General features: G+C 43.6%; 1 protein-coding gene across 2 annotated transcripts in view; it reads left to right on the top strand.

Annotated features, from left to right (window-relative positions):
- DCUN1D4 (defective in cullin neddylation 1 domain containing 4) overlaps nt 1–15,666 on the top strand; it is a 227,473-nt gene that overhangs the window by 210,750 nt on the left and 1,057 nt on the right. For both annotated transcript variants that reach the window (XM_069201468.1, XM_069201476.1), the window contains one exon: nt 15,263–15,365. In XM_069201468.1, coding sequence (XP_069057569.1) covers nt 15,263–15,365 — 103 coding nt within the window. The remainder of the gene's footprint in view (nt 1–15,262; nt 15,366–15,666) is intronic.

The raw sequence follows: 15,666 nt of genomic DNA, 5'->3' as shown, positions 1-15,666 counted from the left end.
AGCACCTCCAAAAAGTGCTTCTCTGTCTTTGTCACTGAGGAGAAAGACGAAAAAATACTCTTCAGACTCTGACAAAAAAGGCTCGTCCACCACAATACTGTCGACGACCACGTCTACAGTAACAACGACCATGATCACGTTGACATTCACCACAGCAGTGTCACCTATGATAGTTACGTCGTCACCACTATCGTCGACGACAATCATGACAGCTAAAATCTACAAAAGGGCACCATCAACTAATCAACCATCAGCTCCGCACGCCTCGATGAGGAAATCGTCGACGAGAGACAAATCACCTAAGACTGCGTCGACATCAGAACTGTCGACGAGAACCAAATCGAAGACCCCGACGATGACCACTACCGGAATGTCAAGGTTTCTCCCTCTATGATAATTGTAGGGAAGAAAGCATTGCCAATCCTACCAGTGTCTACCTCCCCAAGTAAAGTATTACCGTATCGTCCTCAACACCTATTAGATGACAACGACAACGGATCTTCTCAAGATGGCGGAATGTTTGGAGTGGCCAACAGTCCGTCACAACTTAACGTCAAATGTCAGGACCCAGATGACGACGAGGATGATCACTATCAGGACAGCTGTTATTCAGCAAAAGTCCAACCAGATCCGTTGGATTCCACATATGGTGAGGCAGACACCTCTGTCCCTATGGCAAGGTCAATAGTGACAGATCTCCAAGACGTGTTGCTTGACTACTACAGAAGATTTCCACCCTCAGTACCAGCAACTCCGACCACACACCAGTATGACCTGCAAGCAGGGCTGTGGACCCCTATCCCTAGCCATCCAGGGACACCGCTCAGACCGGATACGAACATCCCTTTTGTACAGCCACCTCAGGATGACCCTAAATCCACAGATGGAGAGTAAAGAGGGAGAAATACCTGAAACTGCTCCTAGTGAGTGGGGCGAATACCTGATTCCTACGCCATCACCACAGTTTGTAGGACCAATTCCTATTTTCCCCCGGAGGACATAGCGGGATTCCATAATTTAATGGAAAGAGCGGCTAAACATTTCGAACTGCCCATTCTCTCTCAAGAAACTGATTGCTTCCTGTATGACTTTAAGGAACCATCAAAAAAGTCAGTTAGAGCCATACCTATAGTTGACTTTATATGGCAAGAAGGATTGAAAGCAATGAAAAACCCAGCTACAATACCTTCCCAGATCCAACTTTGGAGAAAAAGTATAAAGCCCCGGAAGATTATCCAGCTTGTTCAATTGCGCAACCAAAGCCAGATTCCGTGGTATCTCAGGCGGCGCAACGCCGCTCGAAAAACCCTTCAACACCAATATCATCCCCGCCGGGAAGCGAAGGATGCCTTCTGGACAACATAGGGAAAAGTTCTTCTTAGTAGCAGCAATAACAGTCAAAGTTGCCAACTCGTTAGCCATTCTAGGCAGATATGATCGACAAATGTGGGCAGACGTCCCCTTACATTGACCTCTTGCCCGAGGACGCTAAACTAGAGGCAAAGAAAGTGTTGCAGGAGGGAGAGTGGATCACAGCCGAAGTGTTTGATTGCGCAATCAATATCTCACTGACGAGATTTAGAAAACTGGCGGGGGCAGCGGTGTTGCGTAGACTGGGCTGGCTGAAATCTACCTCTTTTAGGCCAGAGGTACAAAGCAAAATACTTGACATGGCATATGATGGGGAATGCCTCTGCGGCAAGCATGTGGATGAGGTGTTACAATCCATAAAAGCAGATACAGACACAGCCAAATCCCTTGGCGTGTTGCAGTACAGAAGACAGCCATTTCGAGGGGCTAGAAGCAGGGGAAGTTACTCCTTTCGTGGTTGTTTCCAAACATATAGACAACAATACCAAACTGCTCAAACAGGTTTTTGACAGCAGTACGAACAACAGCACCATCAATACAGATTACCACCTACAGCGGGCTATAGACACCCCACGAGACGAAGGACCACTGCCTGCGGCAGAGACACAGGCAGAAAACAATGACAACGCATTCATACCAGCTACCAGCCCCACCTGTGTTTCAAACATTTGAGACCGCATCACTTACCACATCCTTCAGTGGTCAAGGATAAAATCAGACAAGTGGGTACTAGATATAGTATTTTGGGAACCTACTCTAGAATTCATTCAGAAGCCTCCAAGTACCCGTCCATCAGGATCACCATCTCCACTGTTAAAACAGCTCCTCAAAGAAGTATATTCAGTGATATCCAAAGGGGCAATAGAAGTTGTTCCAATTCTGCACAGGAACCGGGGATTCTGTTTCCAGTTTTTTCTAGTAAAATAGCCTTCGGGGGATTGGCGTCCCATACTCTATTTGAGAGCCCTAAATAAGTTCCTGGAAAAAAAACAAAAGTTTTGTATGGTAACGCTTCAGGACATTATTTTCCTCTTGAACACAGGAGATCACAGGACATCTCTAGACCTCCGGGATGCGTATTTCCATATCCCAATGCATCAAAACCATCGGAAATTTCTCAGGTTCAAGGTAGCTCGTATACATCTCCAGTTTTGAGTCCTTCCATTCGGATTAAAATCTGCCCCTTGAATTTTTACCAAAGTGCTGGCCCCAGTAGCGGATCACCTACGTCAGCAGGGGATACAAGTTTTTCCATATTTGGATGGCTTGCTCATAAAGGCATCCACAAGATCTCAGGTGGTAAAGCACAAATCCACTTGCCTCCAGTTGTTCAAAACGCTAGGCCTTACCATCAACTATCGCAAATCACACTTCCATCCCACAAAGAAACTGAATTTCCTAGGAGCAATACTGGATACTGTCCAAAGCAAAGCATTTCCATCTCAAGAGAGACAGCGAAAGATTTCCAAAATGCCTCAAAAGCTATTAACAAAAAAGTTAGTTTCAGTTCAGAATTACAAATCATTTGTGGGAATGATTTCTTCATGCATTCTACTGTTCCCAAATTGCCGACTGCACATGCAACCTCTACAGGAGCAACTAGACACTCAGTGGCTCCAAGTGGATTGCTTCTTCGATCAAATTCAGATCACATCGGAAATTAAAACTGCCATATCTTGGTGGGAAAGACAGACAAACTTATCCTGGGGCCTTTCTTTTCTTCAACAAGTGCCGGAATATATAATAACGACATGCGTCGCTCGAAGGTTGGGCTGCCCACCTTCAAAATCTACAGATAAGTGGCAACTGGACAGAAAAGGACAAACAGCTTCACATAAACCAACTGGAGCTGAAAGCAATAGATCTGGCACTAAAAGCTTTATTTACAAAATACGAAAATCAAAAATTCTCATCAGAACAGACAATACCACAAGTATGTTTTACCTGAACAAACGGGGCAGCACAAAGTCCTTGGAGCTTTCACGTCAAGCTCGGAGCGTATGGGAATGGGCCATAGAAAATTAAATTTCTCTGAAAGCAGACCACCTGCCAGAACAAGCCAACCTCCTAGCGGACTGTTTGAGCAGGACATTCATCCCGTATCACGAGTGGGAACACGACCAACAAGTTCTCATCCAACTTTTCCAAAAGTGGGGCAAGCCGATCTGGATCTTTTTAACACATACAAGAACCATAAATGCCCATATTACGCAAGCTGGCATCCCCAAAAAGGGTTGTGGGAAAATGCTTTTTTGATGAGATGGTCAGGAATCTATGCCTACACTTTACCCCGGATTCTGCTTATCCCCAGAGTGATCAGCAAAATAAAAGCAGAGGGATGCCCTCTCCTCCTAGTGGCACCCAGGTGTCCCAGATAGGCCTGGGTCACAGAACTTCTTCTGTATTCGGAACAACTATATGTTCTACTCGGACAGACATCAGCCATACTAACCACACACCAGGGCTAAGTCAGGCATCTGGATCCTTCATCTCTACATTTATCGGCCTGGCTCCTGAATTCAATGAATACTCCACCTTGAACATTTCTTCGGAATTTAGAGAAATATTGGCCAAAGCCAGAGTGGACACCACCAATAAGACCTTTAAACTTAAATGGAAGCGTTTCTGTTTGTGGTGTGTTACGGAAGGAGTCCATCCTATGTTGTCACCCGGAACAAATACTTCCTTATTTATTACATTAAATAAAATCTGGGCTTTCTTACTCCTCAATATGGGTAAATGTGGCGCATATTTCAAGATTCCACCGCTCTCAGCAGACCTCCTCACTGTATTCTGCTAGGATTGTAAACCAGTTCAGCAAGGGCCTTTTTAGAGTATTTCCACTGGTGTGTAAACCTCCACCATTATGATCTTTAAACACGGTGTTAGGACAACTCATGAAGCCTCCTTTCGAACCAATCCACAGGTCAGAGTTAAAATTCATCTCTTGGAAGACATTGCTTTTACTAGCTCTCACATCAGCAAAAAGGGTGAGTGACATACAGGCCTTCACAATCAAGGAACTTTTTCTTCAGTTCACTCCAAATGGTGTTCTACTTTGAACAAACCCTAAGTATATACCAAAAGTACCATCAAACTTCCATCTAAATGAGCCAGAGGTTTTAGGAGCGTTTTTTTTCCTAACCCACAGATGGTTGCGGAGAAAGTGCTGCATTCGCTAGATGTAAGGAGATGTTTAGATTTTTATCTTAAAAAAGCACAAAGCATTTGAAAAATCGGACCAACTATTCGTAGCATATGGAGATACAAGAAAAGGCTCTGCAATATCCAAGCAGACCATTGCCAGGTGGATTGGATTGCCTATACAATTCTGTCATGCCCAGGCAGGAAAATCGCTGCACAGTAAGGTTAAAGCCCACTCTGCAAGAGCGGTAGCCACATCAGCAGCGCTCTTCGCGGGAGTAACCCTGCAACACATTTGCAGGGCAGCAACATGGTCCAGCAACCATACATTTACAAAGCACTTCTGCCTGGATGAGACGAGCAAAAGGGATACAGCCGTTGGGAAAGCAGTGCTGAGACATCTATTCCATTAAGGTGAGCCTCTCTGGTTATCCCACCTTCCACTTGAAAGGTATGTGATCTATACTTGCCTAAGGTTATCGTTATAATTGCTGTTATTATTATTATTATTATTATCAATGCATATGTATATTGCTTTCTAATTTTAGCTGAATGTAGCATCATTCCTATCATTATGGATGTTATGGCTAGATTAAATAGTATTACTGCTCCCAACTCTAATTCAAGCATGTGAATCTATGAAAGATCCAATACTGGAGAAGAACATTGGTTACTTACCTGTAACTGTAGGTTCGATGGCATCTGTCGCTGTAGATACACATGTTGTGCATAGCCCGCCATCTGGAGTGTTACAAGTTGTTTTTCTTCGAAGAAGTCTTTCGAGTCACGGGACCGAGGGACTCCTCCTCTTTGTCTCCATTGCGCATGGGCGTCGACTCCATCTTCGATTGTTTTCTTTCCGCCATCGGGTTCGGACGTGTTCCTTTCGCTCCGCGTTTCGGAACGGAAAGTTAGCTCAAAATCGAAAAATTACGTCAGTATTGTTGGGATCGGGTTAGATAGCATCGACATCGCATCGAAACAATAACATCTCCGTTGCCCTTCGGGGTAGTTTTCGATCCCCCGTCGGGGCCTGGTCGGCCCGACCACGTGTGACATCGACGCTGATGGAACGGACCCCGTTCCGATTCTGTCCTAAATGCCACAACAAATACCCATATACAGACCAACATTCGGTCTGTAACCTGTGCCTGTCGCCCGAGCACAGGGAAGAAACTTGTGAGGCCTGTCGTGCGTTCCGGTCCCGAAAGACACTCCGTGACCGACGAGCCAGAAGACTGCAAATGGCGTCCACGCCGACAGGACACCGAGAATTCGAGGAACAAGAAGAAGTAGAAGCCTTCTCGATCCATGAATCGGACTCGGACGAATTCGACGACCATGAAACAGTGAGTAAGACGTCGAAGATAGCACATAAGAAAACTGACAAGGCCCAGGGGACGCCACTGCCATCAGGCCATGGCTCAACCCATAAAAGCGGTGACCGACCATCGGCACCGAAGAAGGCCGAAATAGTGCTGTGATCGTCCGACTCGGGTCGAGACACAGGCACCCAGCCATCTCGGGACCGAGATAGTGCTGTCGACAAAGATCGACGCCGAGAAAGCGGAGCCGAAGCTGCTCGACGCAGAGACAGCGGCACCGAGGAGGATCGACGCCGAGAGGGTTCGACTCCGAAAAAGAGAAAAATCGCCTCGGAGCCGAAAAAGAGCGTGGACATAGTTTCGGTGCCAAAACGACCCGCAACCGAGCCAACTACCGGTTCCTATTCAGAGGAACAATCACTGGCCTCTCAAATGCGAAAGCATAGATTCAAGGAGGAATTACAATCCACCGAGGTGGACCACACTCAAAAACGGATTTTTATACAGAGTGGAACAGGGAAAATAAGCACCCTTCCCCCTATTAGGAGGAAGAGGAGACTTGAATTCCAACAAGAACAAGCACCACAAACAAAACTGGTGAAGAAGGTAACTCCGCCACCCTCTCCTCCACCTGTAGTTCACATTTCACCGGCACAGACTCCGTCACATTCACCGGCTCACACCACCTTAAGCCAAGGTGACCAGGACCAAGATGCTTGGGACTTATACGACGCCCCAGTGTCAGACAACAGTCCAGAGGCGTATCCTACAAAGCCCTCACCACCAGAAGACAGCACAGCATATTCACAAGTGGTGGCTAGAGCAGCAGAGTTCCATAACGTCTCTACACTCGGAGCCTGTCGAGGATGACTTCCTCTTCAACACCCTCTCTTCCACACATAGCACCTACCAAAGCCTGCCTATGCTCCCAGGAATGCTAAGGCACGCAAAGGACATATTCAAAGAGCCTGTCAAGAGTAGGGCAATAACACCGAGGGTGGAAAAGAAATATAAAGCACCTCCCACAGACCCAGCTTTCATCACCTCACAACTGCCACCAGATTCGGTTGTGGTAGGGGCAGCTCGCAAGAGAGCAAACTCTCACACATCGGGCGATGCACCACCCCCGGATAAGGAGAGCCGCAAGTTCGATGCAGCCGGTAAAAGGGTCGCAGTACAGGCTGCAAACCAGTGGCGCATCGCTAACTCTCAAGCGCTCCTAGCGCGATATGACAGAGCCCACTGGGACGAGATGCAACACCTCATTGAGCATCTACCCACAGAACTACAAAAGAGGGCGAAACAAGTGGTTGAGGAGGGCCAAAACATCTCCAATAACCAGATACGCTCCTCTATGGACGCAGCGGACACAGCGGCAAGAACAATTAACACGGCAGTAACCATACGAAGGCACGCGTGGCTACGAACATCTGGTTTTAAACCAGAGATACAGCAGGCGGTGCTCAATATGCCATTCAATGAGCAACAATTGTTCGGACCTGAAGTGGACACGGCAATTGAGAAGCTAAAAAAGGACACTGACACTGCAAAAGCCAGAGGCACTTTCAACACCTTCCGCAAGACAACCTTTAGAGGGGGGTTTCGGGGTCAAGCCACACAGGCCAGTACCTCACATTCAACACCGTCCACCTACCAGGGACAGTACCAAAGGGGAGGCTTTCGGGGCCAATACAGAGGAGGACAATTCCCTAGAAGCAGGGGAAGATTTCAAAGCCCCAAAACACCTACAACCAAACAGTGACTCACACGTCACTCATCCCCTCCACACAACACCAGTGGGGGGAAGAATAGGTCAGTATTACCAAGCGTGGGAGAAAATAACAACAGACACTTGGGTATTAGCAATTATCCAACATGGTTATTGCATAGAATTTCTACAAATCCCTCCAAACATACCACCAAGAACACAGAATATATCAAAACAACATTCGGACCTCCTAGAAATAGAAGTTCAAGCATTACTGCAAAAGAACGCAATAGAACTGGTACCGGATACACAAACAAATACAGGGGTTTACTCACTGTACTTTCTAATACCAAAGAAGGACAAAACACTGAGACCAATCCTAGACCTCAGAACACTAAACACATACATCAAATCAGAACACTTTCACATGGTCACGCTACAGGAAGTGTTACCATTGCTAAAGCAACAAGATTACATGACAACCTTAGATCTCAAGGACGCGTATTTCCACATACCAATACATCCGTTGCACAGAAAATACCTAAGATTCGTATTCAAAGGAATACATTACCAATTCAAAGTATTGCCGTTCGGTTCAACAACTGCACCAAGAGTCTTCACAAAATGCCTAGCAGTAGTGGCTGCACACATCAGAAGGCAGCAAATACACGTATTCCCGTATCTAGACGACTGGCTAATCAAGACCGACTCACTGACAAGGTGCTCACACCACACAGATCAGGTCATACAAACCCTCTACAAACTCGGTTTCACCATCAACTATGCGAAATCACACATTCTGCCGTGCAAAGTACAACAATACCTAGGAGCGACAATAGACACAACAAGGGGAATAGCCACTCCAAGTCCACAAAGGGTTCAAAATTTCCAAAAGATTATACAACGCATGTATCCAACACAAAGAATACAGGCGAAGATGATATTACAACTCCTAGGCATGATGTCCTCATGCATAGCCATTGTCCTGAACGCAAGACTACACATGAGGCCCTTACAACAGTGCCTAGCATCACAATGGTCACAAGCACAGGGTCGCCTTCTAGATCTGGTGTTAATAGACCGCCTAACATACCTCTCGCTTCTATGGTGGAACAATATAAATTTAAACAAAGGGCGGCCTTTCCAAGACCCAGTGCCACAATACGTGATAACAACAGATGCTTCCATGACAGGGTGGGGAGCACACCTCAATCAACACAGCATACAAGGACAATGGGATGTACATCAAAGAAAGCTGCATATAAATCACCTCGAACTACTAGCAGTTTTCCAAGCATTAAAAGCATTTCAACCAATCATAACTCACAAATACATTCTTGTCAAAACGGACAACATGACAACAATGTATTATCTAAACAAACAGGGGGGGACACACTCGACACAGCTGTGCCTTCTGGCACAAAAAATATGGCAATGGGCAATTCACAACCACATTCGCCTAATAGCACAGTTTATTCCAGGGATCCAGAATCAACTTGCAGACAATCTCTCTCGAGATCACCAACAGGTCCACGAATGGGAAATTCACCCCCAAATTCTAAACACTTACTTCAAACGTTGGGGGACACCTCAAATAGACTTATTTGCAACAAAGGAGAACGCAAAATGCCAAAACTTCACATCCAGATACCCACACAGGCAATCTCAAGGCAATGCCCTATGGATGAACTGGTCAGGGAAATTTGCGTACGCTTTTCCCCCTCTCCCTCTCCTTCCATATCTAGTAAACAAATTGAGTCAAAACAAACTCAAACTCATACTGATAGCACCTACATGGGCAAGGCAACCATGGTACACAACACTGCTAGACCTATCAGTAGTACCCCACGTCAAGTTGCCCAACAGGCCAGATCTGTTAACACAACACAAACAACAGATCAGGCATCCAAACCCAGCATCGCTGAATCTAGCAATCTGGCTCCTGAAATCCTAGAATCCGGACACTTAAACCTCACACAAGAATGTATGGAAGTCATAAAGCAAGCTAGAAGACCATCCACTAGACACTGCTATGCAAGCAAATGGAAAAGGTTTGTTTGCTACTGCCATCATAATCAAATTCAACCATTACACGCATCTCCAAAGGATGTAGTGGGTTACTTACTACACTTACAAAAATCGAACCTGGCCTTCTCTTCCATTAAAATACACCTCGCAGCAATATCTGCATACCTGCAGATTACCCATTCAACTTCACTATTTAGGATACCTGTCATTAAAGCGTTTATGGAAGGCCTCAAAAGAATTATACCACCAAGGACACCACCTGTTCCTTCATGGAACCTCAACATCGTCTTAACAAGACTCATGGGTCCACCCTTTGAACATATGCATTCTTGCGAAATACAATTCCTAACCTGGGAAGTTGCATTTCTCATCGCCATCACATCTCTAAGAAGTGAAATTCAGGCGTTTACAATACAAGAACCTTTTATCCAACTACACAAAAATAAAGTAGTCCTAAGGACCAATCCTAAATTTTTGCCAAAGGTTATTTCACCGTTCCACCTAAATCAAACGGTAGAGCTACCAGTGTTCTTCCCACAGCCAGATTCCATAGCTGAAAGGGCACTACATACATTAGACGTCAAAAGAGCACTAATGTACTACATCGACAGAACTAAAAACATCAGAAAAACTAAACAACTGTTTATTGCATTTCAAAAACCTCACGCAGGAAACCCAATATCGAAACAGGGTATAGCCAGATGGATAGTTAAGTGCATCCAAATCTGCTACCTTAAAGCAAAAAGACAACTGCCCATTACACCAAGGGCACACTCAACCAGAAAGAAAGGCGCTACCATGGCCTTCCTAGGGAATACTCCAATGCACGAAATATGTAAGGCAGCCACATGGTCTACGCCTCACACATTTACCGAGCACTACTGTGTAGACGTGCTATCCGCACAACAAGCCACAGTAGGTCAAGCCGTACTAAGAACCTTATTTCAGACTACTTCCACTCCTACAGGCTGAGCCACCGCTTTTGGGGAGATAACTGCTTACTAGTCTATGCACAACATGTGTATCTACAGCGACAGATGCCATCGAACTGAAAATGTCACTTACCCAGTGTACATCTGTTCGTGGCATCAGTCGCTGAAGATTCACATGTGCCCACCCACCTCCCCGGGAGACTGTAGCCGTTTGGAAGTTAGCTTCAACTTTGTACATTTGTAAATATATTAAATCTTAAATAGGTACATACTTATTCACTCCATTGCATGGGCACTATTACTAACAAACAACTCCTACCTCACCCTCTGCGGGGAAAACAATTGAAGATGGAGTCGACGCCCATGCGCAATGGAGACAAAGAGGAGGAGTCCCTCGGTCCCGTGACTCGAAAGACTTCTTCGAAGAAAAACAACTTGTAACACTCCGACCCAACACCAGATGGCGGGCTATGCACAACATGTGAATCTTCAGCGACTGATGCCACGAACAGATGTACACTGGGTAAGTGACATTTTCATTCTCCAGTATTGGTATTTTTCATAGATTCACATGCAAAACACCTCCCCCCCCCCCCCCAAGAGGCTCCCTTTATTTCTAAGAATATGTACTACACACTCATACGGGAAAATCTGAGGGAAACCGCCTCTGTTGGGAGTGTTCTGGAAGGTGCTGTCGCCTGATTGGTTTTAGTTCAGGGTTAGTTCTGTTTTTATAAAAGAACATGGATAGGCTATAACAGTGCGTGTATGGGCCATTGAGGGCTAGTGTAATACCCTACTGCTATGTATATTTAAGGTTACCGTGGGACTCCCACCTCGACAATGGGGATGATTCAAGCATGAAAGATACCAATACTGGAGAACTACAGTTACAGGTAAGTAACCAATTTTCTTATCCATGTAACAGGGTCGATGGCCAAGGCGATAATAAAACTGCCCCAAAGAGGGACAAACGTAAAACATTTACCAGTGATGATAAAGGATTTTTAAAAGGCAAGCCCACAAACAAGTGCTAGTGATGGGCATGCAGTGGGTGTGGTTAAAAGCACAGATACATACCTACACGTTGGAAAAGCAGCGCTTGAGCACTTCTAGGCTCGACCTAAAAATGAAACAGTGAGCTGGATCCCTTTAATGCTAGAGGTTGAACCACGATGAAAATCAACAAAGAAAAAGTGATACCTCCTTTAGAAACCAATTAATTTTGAAACATCTCAATAAACTAGTGAAGATGTACCCCCCCCAAAAAACAAAAATTGATTGCTAAAGAAGGATCTTTTTTTGTTTGTAGACTAGTTATGGCTAAGCTCCTTTCCCTTTATTTCCTGTTGCATGTGATTGATTACAGATCGTTCCCTGACTGAAGGAATGTTTCTGGGAATCAAATTTGTATTACTAAATATCTTTAGCATGCTTTATTTGAAACAAAGAGAACCTTCCTGTTTTGTAATGGTGCATTGCTTGTTATTTGTTTCCTCCTCACTACAAAGAAAAACACAGTGTCCTTTTTTCTGAGGGTTGTTGTTTGACCTTGGTATTTCACAAGTTCTATTGTTGCTCCATGCCAATTGGTATGGAACTTGTTGATCTTCTCAGCCTGTCAAGGATATACTATCATAACGGAATGCTTGTCTGCAGACTGTGTCAAATCTGAATGTTCAGAAGATGCGGAATCTATTGGCCAGGATGTGTGAATACAAGTAAACATGTCACTGTCTCCTTGAAATTCAAGGCTTTCAGAGCATGCGACCTCACTCTGACTCCCAAACCTGCTGCCCTAGAACTTTATATCAAAACTAGAATCTCTGCTTTCCTCTGATTTAAGGATTTAATCATTTTATGCAACACACAAGAAACAAACACAACTTGTTATAGGTGACTGTGATTGGGAAAGTTTAATTGTACCAGACCTACAAAAGGTATAAATAAACCTTCCTTTTGGTCTCCTGTGTGGCGCTTTCATTCTTTTATATACATGCTCAAGTAGACCAGCCTGTGGATTAAAGTCACCTGCAAAGTGATGATGCCACCCATGTTGAAGATCTCGCATGGTTACAAGTGTATTGACAGTAATGTCTGTCAAGTTCTGTCCACTCTAACACCCTAAAATAGCTAAAAGGTATATAAATCACTTGTAGGAGAAATTGGGTGGTTATTCGATGTTGAAGAAATATTAGTCACCCATAGAGCTTTAAAGGGGTTCAGTTTTAAATGTGTGAGAGACTTGTTACACCTATGGAATACTATGGAATAGATTTAGTAAAACCAGTTACAAATATTGGATGTTCTTAAAACCATCAAGCTTACTTGACTAAATCTACCATTGTGAATCACTTGGAGAAAGTGAGTAGAGAAGTGGTTTTCAAACTTTTTAAAGCCACGCTCCCCCAGTAGAAAAAGAAATAATCATCTGGCCTCCTTCAGAATTTTTCACAATCATTCTATTAAGTTGGCAATGTTTAATCTCTAGATTTATTTAAACATTGTGTTTAAGTTCTGCTACCTTTTTAAAAATGCAATCCAAGTGCATGTGCTTCGTTGGAGTCAGACCACTTCCATAGTTCACTTTAACCAAAGAGTAGTACTCCAGAACACTGTAGAAGGTTATTAATTGCAGTTTCACAACCCAGCCACACATTTCAACATGCCAGTCTAGCATGCCGAAAGACATGGCTGGGTTGTGAAGCTACCATAAATAACTTTCTACACTGCTCTGGAATGCTACCCGATTTCTCCCCACCCCCATGGCAGTCGCCACTGGAGAGTTATGGTTAGGTCAGGGTTTCCATCGCAAATTTGTTTTTTGTGTTTATAATAATTTAATAAATCTCCATGAAACTTTCCAAACGTGCTCTTTTTTTGCCTAGTTTGTGCATGGAAAGCTTTGGTGTGCTCTGTCATGAGGGGGCTGAGGAAAAAGGGGGGCCCAAAACTCAGAATCCCAATGCATTTTCCATAGACCTCTTTAGGCAGGGCTGCAGCAAAAATTGCTGAATGGAATTACACCATATTTGGCAAGAATTTGGCAAGAAGCTAGATCTTAGCCCGCAGATTGTGCGTTTTGTGACTTGGTGTAAATCCATTCAATAGTTTTTTGTTTTTTTTGTTTGTTTATTTTTGTTTTAGAAAATAAAGGTCAATATCATGTGTATAGCTGGATGGTTGGGGCCGTGAGAGGCGCAAGAGTCTCTTGCGGGAACGCCAATTTAAAAATAGAGCATTCTGATTGGCCCATGAAGCTTTATTATACTTGGACCAATTCGTTCCTGTGTGACTCGGACTCCTGGGAAGCTAGCGTTCCAATGGGCTGGCAGCCATTACAAGACCTGGGGACTTAATCATCTTTCCTGAAGGAAATAAAAAATAATTTCATGGTACTGATTAGGGATACCCCAACACTGGGCCTGAATGTTTTTAAAACCTAATTCTGAAAAAAAATCAAAAATGTTTGCGGAAATCCTTTAGGACTCCTGCGGGACCAAGGGAAATAAATGTGACTCTGGGAAGCCCACTTCTTAGCAGCATTATTTATTGGGATGGCATGTGGGAAGCCCTCCGCCCGGGGCGCATTAAATAAGGGGAAGACTCCTCACCCCCAGTCGCAGATCTGAGTTTAATCCATCATTACTTTGCTCATCACGTCACCCCAGTTGGTTTTTCTATGTGCGCCCTGAGTGACAAGAGTTTACCCAGACGTGGGTCCCTTGCTTGCTGCACCACTGGATTCGAGCTATCCTGGCTGATGAGGAGTGGTACCCCAAAACTGGTCCCAGGATGCTTGTTTCTGAGCCAGGGAGGACCTAGCTTGGCAGTTCAGGTTAGACTGTTCCCATGGTGAGCAGGGTCAAGACTGATTTGTATATGTCTGTGACCAAACTGGGGTGATGTGGTGAGCAATATAACAATTGATTAAATTCAGATCTGTGACTGAGGTTCGTGTTTGAAAGGTTTCAATAATCCATTGCATAAAATCGACCACGCCTTTCATGTCTGGGATGAAAGATGTAGAAACAAATTATTGGAAAATGGCACTGGAAATAGTAAGGTACTGTTTTTCAAGCATTTAGAATCCTGTGCTGGATCTATAGAACCAGGCATAGGCTTGTTTTCACATAATAGTGGCAGTTCTTCCTTGAGATAGGAAATACTTCTTAATGCTTGAAGGTAGGCTACTGGATTGCACTTCATCCTTTTACTTTATGCTTTGCTGTATCTCTTTGATTTCCAGTTAAAATTAAAGTATCACCTATGTAGGAAGTAAACAGGATAGAATACAGAATACGAAATAGAATACAGGTTTTAGTAATTTAGCAGCATTTTTTTCCACTTTTTTTTATAGAGATCAGGCAGTTCATTAAAATTAATTGGTAAAGGATGGGCTCTTTAAACTGACCCTTAAATAGAGAAATATCAAAATCAATGGACTGTAATACATTTTAAAAAGTGTCCAGAGTGATTTTCTGGCTTGAGATAGCTACTTGTTTACTGGAAGTGAATTCCACTGTCTTAAACTCTGAGTTAATTGATAATAAACTAGATCAATATTTAATACTGTAATTGTGTATGTCCTTAAATGAACTCTGAATGCCTTTCATCTTTATTTCAATATTAAATAAGATGTTACAATTATTTAAAAATGTTTAAATCTTCCAGTATTTTGTTTTAAATTTCTGCTTTATAAATCTGAATGTATGCCCTTACTGTTTTATTCATGTTATCTTTGCTCTAAACAGCAATCAAAGTATAAAGTGATCAACAAGGACCAATGGTGCAATGTGTTAGAGTTTAGTCGAACAATTAATCTTGACCTCAGCAACTATGATGAAGATGGAGCATGTAAGTTAGGATATTTAAATGTTTAAATGGTGGCATTTTAGTCTAAACTTACCCCTGTTCTCTGGTGCAGCATTTTCTTGTATCTGTATTCAACTTCTCCCTACGTGGCAAAGTAACAAGACTCAAACATACTAAAGCAGTGATTTCAAGACGTTCCCTCAAGAGTGTAAATGTAGTATAAAATTATTGTACTTGACTTGTACTTCAAAATTAAATAAAGTTAGAGCATATGATAACTATAGATTTGTGCACCTTTTTAGACACTTTTTTTACATTTTATTGCACATTGTGGGGAAAAACA

The sequence above is a fragment of the Pleurodeles waltl genome, chromosome 1_2 (assembly GCF_031143425.1).
Source record: "Pleurodeles waltl isolate 20211129_DDA chromosome 1_2, aPleWal1.hap1.20221129, whole genome shotgun sequence".
In the NCBI taxonomy this organism is placed as follows: Eukaryota; Metazoa; Chordata; class Amphibia; order Caudata; family Salamandridae; genus Pleurodeles; species Pleurodeles waltl.
Note: the sequence above shows the minus strand (reverse complement) of the source record. Positions and strands in the feature narration are given on the sequence as shown.